A 6449-nucleotide genomic window follows, 5' to 3' on the forward strand; every position below is an offset into this window, starting at 1 on the left:
GCTCGAAAGAGGAAAATTGAGGTTGAGAAAGATTAATTTACAAAAATTTGGGGCTTTAAACCTCATCTAATAACTTGAGCTAGGAATTGGAAAGTTAACTTGAGATTTAATTGGTAGTGCTTAATATGTACACTCTAAATTTTGGAAAAGTTTAGAGTGAAATTCATTGATTTGGTTGAGATTTTAGAAACCATTATCTATTAACATAAACTCGCTCTTAGTTGTAAAATCATAAAATACATGGGATCGTTACTTGACAGTAATTTCCCTTGTATCCATGCTTGTGACTATTGAACAGTTTACTTACTTTTTAGGTTAGTTTTATCTTTGTTAATTTTTAAATAAAAAAACAAATATTGAAAAAGGGTTTGGCTTTAGCTTAGTTGGTGATAAATATTTTACTTTCTTAATCGCCTTTATATTGTTCTCTGTGGGATTCGACCCCAACTCATAGTTGGGTAAATTATATTGCGAAGACCATGTAAACTCTTTCTTTGAGGAGTGGATTTGGACGTTATCACTAATCTTAGCTAAAAGATGGCATAATTAAATTAGAGTATACATTAGCATGTTGCTACATTAAAGATGGAATACTATGTAAGTCAGATGATGTTTGATAGAACACTTGAGGACGAGTTTAGGAGTTTAACAGGAACAACACTTAGTTGAGGTGCCAAATGGAAAAAAGAGGGCAAGTTAGGTGCATATGCATTAGCCCTCTATAAAAAGGTATGTAGAATCGTCATGGAGCATTTTCTTCGGCTCACGAGAAGAAAGCTTTATATAAGTTTTGGTCTAATCTAGCTAGACCATAGATACAACAGAAGAAATATACCATTTTATTTTTTATTTCTATAAATACAATTGTAGTGGTAATATGCACATTTGCCAATTTAATATCCTGCACAATCTTGAGTCTCTTGACAGATACTAACATATCATATGTCAGCCCAATACGGTACTCCACTTGCTGGGATCCAGGATTCCCCCTGTATGAAATTTCTCACTGTAAATGGGCTTGCTTCATTGACATCACGTAGCACATGAAAACCAGGCCAATTTACTCTGTTTCCAGTATTAGCACCACTGCCTGTATTCATGTACTCACCATAATATAATGTTGAAAGTGCAAAATTACCACTCCATTCTTTCCACCCTCTTGGATGAATCAATCCATCCAAATCCGTCTTAATGAATACCGTCCTCGAATATTTTTTCCATGGTCTTCCTAGGTAATTTTTGAAACTCCCTTTAACAGCACTGAATTCTGAGGATGGAGAAACTCGCGAGTTCAGTATAACAATCCCAGTATTTTCATTCGCGTCGTCCCTTCCCTGTGCTGTTATCAGGTTGGATTGGTGATCCATTGGCCTCTTTACAAAAATGTCGCAGTTTTGAAACACTGCAGATGCATCACCAAATATGAAGTCGATAGTGCCGTATATGTGACAATCGCGATAAAATTGTCTCAACGAGTGTACTAAGAGTGTGTCTTGGTAACCTTTAAAGCTGCAGCGATAGAAAATGGAGAGATCTGAGCTCACACTTAATGCCACTGCTTGATGCTTGTGTGGCCCTGCTGAGTTCTCAAATGTCATGTCCCTTGCCCAAAATCCATCACCAGACACACCTACAATCAAAATAAAATTGTTTTAAGCTAATATATATGTCGCGGTCAATAAAAAGTAAAATGAAAATCATGAATGTCAAAGCTAAAATCTTGACAGAGACAAAATATACTAGGTGAATTAGTTCTTCTCATCTGCCTACGTATTGGTGACCAGAGTTTTTCGGTGTTTGTGCTAGTGAGAAACAATATATACCCGGTGGAATAGTCGACGCGTGCCACGTCAAACTGAATTGAGCACCACCGTCATGCAAAAAAGGTATGTCGCTTGATAAAGTCATTATGATTTAATTTAATTTCTAGCTTAATACTTAAGGCTTACCAAATGTAGCTGAGCCCAAGGTGCTAGCTCCATCTTGGACATTTTTATTGCCAGCAACAACGGTTTTGTCAATGCCATCACCAACAAACATCAAATTCTCGAGTCCCCTTCCAATTTCTACATTTTCGCGGTATATGCCAGATTTGACATACACAATTGTTCTTTCTGGACGTGTCATTCGAGAGAGCGCAGCCACAGCCTCGTTGATGGTTTTATAATTGCCAGAACCATCTTGTGCAACTACTACATCAGCTTTGGATGTTGCTGCATTCCATGATGCCAAAAGCCCCTTGCCTTCACTAGAGCTAATTGGTCTCTGTTGTGCCCCTGTCACCAAAAATGAAGGGTTAATTAGTTTTGCTAGGTTTCCAATGTGTTGGAGTCCCACAAAAAAATACCACTGGTATTTCATGCAGAGTTTTAACTTCTGAGTTCTGTACATAGACAATAATATATTTACACTATCGGGTTGTTTAAATTATGTTCCAAATGAATTCACATAAGTAAAATTAATAATCTAAAAATAAGAAAGTGACTTTTTACATCAGGTTAAATCTTACTGACCCAGTAAATATTACTCCTTTTGTTCCACTTTGTTTGAATCATATATCCTTAATATTGGTGCGTTTTAAAAAAAATGACATGTTGCTATATTTCCTTAATGAGAAGTTATGCTATGGGGGTGTTAAATTCACAAGTTTTAAAAATTTATAATCATGATATTTTTTTAAAAAAATTAACTTAAAATAGCCATCCATCAAAACATTAAACTAGGCGGCGGGTATACAATATATGTATAATTAATGCATAATACATCTATAATCTAGTATAATCATTGCATAATCTATGTATACTAGCTAGGGCCGCTTATTGAGTGGATAATTATGCTTATGCTTAGCGGTTCGGTTTATTGATTATCGGCTTTGAAATATACAAATCCGCCGGCCAACCGATAAAATATCGGTTGGTCCGGTATCGAGTTAGCAATTATCTGACGGTTAACGAACGGTGTATCTGCTAAATCTAAGATAAAACAAAGAAACCTTGTATGTAACAACTATCACTTTAAAATAACTCTAAGCTCCATGGTACCTTCTTTCTCAGTGAAATTTTCCCACCTTACCTCAAAAAGGGCTTCTTTTGATTCTGCTAATTTTTGCTAAATGCCAGCTTAGTTAAAAATATCAGATTTTGCTAACATCACATAGATGGATAGAATCCTAGAATTACACAGAGACTTGTTGTGCTCGTTATTTCCTAAAACTAAGAGGTGAATAGATTATAGAATACTCAATAGTGAATATGAATGCGGCTTTAGCTTTAGGGTTTTCAATAAATACAAAACCCTAAATACTTTATATATAGGGGTAAAATGTAAATATGCTAATTCTTAGCCGGTTAACGGTTTACCCGTTAAGAAAATTGAATAATTCGCCCTCGCACCAATAGACCGTTAACTATAAAATTTTAATCTGTTCTCCAACCGTTAGTCCGATAACCCAATATCAATAAGCCAATTTTACGGTTGGGTTATTGGTTACGGTTCGAATTTGAACAACCCTAATATTAGCTAGGAAAATAAGCAACAAATTCAACTATTATTTCAAAGATTCCAAAATATTATGACATGTTTAAAATTGCAAACTTAAAAAGTCAACCTTTCTTTATTAAATATAAAATCACGCGTGGTTAATGTAATTAATTGTGATACGTGCCAAAACAAAACTCACCCTTTCTAGGCTTATTCCTTCCGTTACTCCTTAGTTGTCCATAACGAAACAAAGCACCCTTAAGCAACAAAGTCAAGTTTCGAGTCTCTTCACTTTTATAAGCCAAACCTTTCTCTTCCAACCCATCTAAGCAACTCCTATGACTTGCTAGTGCTGCACTTAACCAAGTAATAACATCATCGTGGTTGTAATACGTCTCATTAGAGACTAGCCTAGCTAGCCTTGGCTCAGTGTCTTCATAAAGCTTTACACACTCATCACTGCTCCCAAATTTATTTATCGAACCATGTTGGTCCGCGGCTTTGTCAATTCCTTTTAGACCCCGAGCCCACTTCATTGCACTTAGCACCCCATGCCTTGTTCTTTCGACCGCCTCATTATTAACAATATCTTGCTTGCTAGTGACAACATTAGCAACAATGGCTAAACCTAGAAGAAAGATGGTGAAATTCCAGCTGGACATTTTTTTTTTCTTTTGGATTCAGTAGAGATTTAATGTTTGAAGACAATTTGGAAGGACATGTATATATAAAGGTACTTGCAGACTGTTACACATAGATGAAGGCATAGACATGTGTCGATGATTTTCTACTTGCTGAGTGAAGCGCAAATTTTGGACGTTTCTATGAAAACGGTGCGCATTAAATCTTTCTGAAGAATAGACATTCAACACTACAATGTTTTGTCACGAGGTTTTAGCTAGCTTAGCTAGTGCTTTTTAACAGATTGAGGATTAAAGAGAGATCATATATAAAAGTCAGATTTTCATGTAACAAAGGGTAGAAAACTAAGCCATGCATGCATCATGATAGATTCAACACATTTTTACTATATTTTTGGTGGGGTAAAACATTAAAGATATATACATATATGATCGTGTGGGAGTAGATCGAAATAGAGGAAGAACCCCTCCACGTTGTTTGTCATAGTTCGATTCAGTATTAATTTCTTTTTTAAAAAAAGGAGAACTTAATATTAATATTTGTGGTCTAATACGTACATATACTCGTATACCAGACAGTTGGAACTTGTCTTAAACATGATATTCGGGTGACTGTGAAAACTTTTGATCAAAAAATATAGAATTTGTTATTCTTTTCTACAACTTATAAGGAGATATTGCCAAATAAAGTGGAGGAATTGGAGTATTTGTTTCAGGATTCGATTCACGCTTACAACAAATAGTCTAAATGCAATTACCTTCTAAGTAATCTAATAGCTTAAATACAGTATATTATAAGTTATTGGTGTATAAAATATTAATATTAATTTGAGAAAGAAATACAGTAGTTCCACATTACCATTTACCAGTTACAATACTACAAAAATTTTTAAACTCGGAAAGGCGGTACTTAGTAGTTGAGGTATGCACGTAAGAGACAGCTAGCTACTTCACGAGTAGTATCCTTCCTGTGCGGAGCCAATGTGGTAGATGAAAGTTGATGACGTGGTTAGCTCACGTAATTCCAAACGGCTGACAACAGAGCTAGTGACTAGTTATCTTCTTGCTCTGAGTCTTGAGCTTTTGTTTTACACATTTGCTGATAGGATCAAGCTCTACAAATTACACTGATACAGAAGGTTGTATTTTATTGTTAGAAAAAATGGCATAATATGAAACAATTAAAAATTAAAAAAAGAAGAAGTAAGCATTGTTTTAAACTAAGACAAAGGAGTAGTTCTCTATTTTTGTAGCCTTTGACCATGTAAGTTAGAGCAACTGACTTGAACGAGCAAGGGCCCAAGTAGGCTGGGATACTTTTGGCTGTTACAGCCTAAGGACTGGATCGAACCTTGGCCCACATGTAAATGTCGAGAGTTTTCTTGCAGGAAATTATACCCAATGGATTTGGAAATCGCAAATTCTTGATTTTGGACTTTTGACCCCACTTGTCTACCAGATGAACTTTCAAGTCAAAAGTCAAAAGTATTGCCTATGGGACAAACTTGTTAAACTTAAATTTTGCCCATTGACCTTACCACTACTGAAAAATTACTATTTTCCCACTGAATTTTCCACTAAAAAAGTGGCTATTTCCACTGAATGTTGCTGGAAAAACCTAAATAGTGGAGTAGTGTTTTTACACGAAAAAATTATGAAGTTTTCCAGCGTTTCAATGAGAATTTGTTTCCCACCATGGTTTTTCAAGTGAGCTAGTTCGGTGGGAATAAGGTGGGAAAATCATATCTTATAGCACAAATTTCACATTGAATATCGATAAAAAAACTATATTTCTAACGGTGTACCACCTGATCCGCTAAATATCTTTTTTCTGTTGGACCAAAATATGCTCAAAAACGAATCATAACTCAAACAGAATAGCTCAAGTTTAGGCATATATATTAAGTAGGTTCCCTATTAAGGGCTGATCTTTTATTTTTTATGTAGAAAGATATCAGTTTAGACAGAAGAGATGAAGTTATTAGAGGTGGGCGGGGAAATGTCAAAGACTATAACGGCAAGACGTGCTGCTAAGAGAAGGGTGTACGACATTGAGCAGGGCAAGTCCCCGAAGTACACAAAATTATACAAGACTTGTCAAGTAACTATATATGATTAATTAATTTAGCAGCTGCACATAAATAATTAGGAAAATTTTTTGGTAAAAAATTATTTGTTCTCATGTTCATACCAAATAAAGATTACTCTCACTTAAAAATATGTAGTCTAACTTTATTGAATCACTTAATCATGACAAATTAATATATATTGAAATAAATATTAGGTGCTAATCTACTTTTACTTATATTTTTTTTCCATTTTAATCCA

The 6449-nt window shown here is 35.0% G+C and overlaps 1 protein-coding gene across 1 annotated transcript; it reads right to left on the reverse strand.

The window, feature by feature from the left end:
- Positions 1-816: 816 nt before the first annotated feature.
- LOC132645728 (probable pectinesterase/pectinesterase inhibitor 36) lies at positions 817-4188 on the reverse strand. The gene is made up of 3 exons (XM_060362889.1): positions 3680-4188; positions 1950-2276; positions 817-1630 (listed from the first exon to the last, which is right to left on the reverse strand). The coding sequence occupies exons 1-3, from the start codon at positions 4140-4142 to the stop codon at positions 939-941; spliced, it is 1482 nt and encodes a 493-aa protein (XP_060218872.1). The 5' UTR covers positions 4143-4188; the 3' UTR covers positions 817-938.
- Positions 4189-6449: the final 2261 nt, after the last annotated feature.

Source organism: Lycium barbarum, chromosome 6, assembly GCF_019175385.1.
Source record: "Lycium barbarum isolate Lr01 chromosome 6, ASM1917538v2, whole genome shotgun sequence".
NCBI lineage: Eukaryota > Viridiplantae > Streptophyta > Magnoliopsida > Solanales > Solanaceae > Lycium > Lycium barbarum.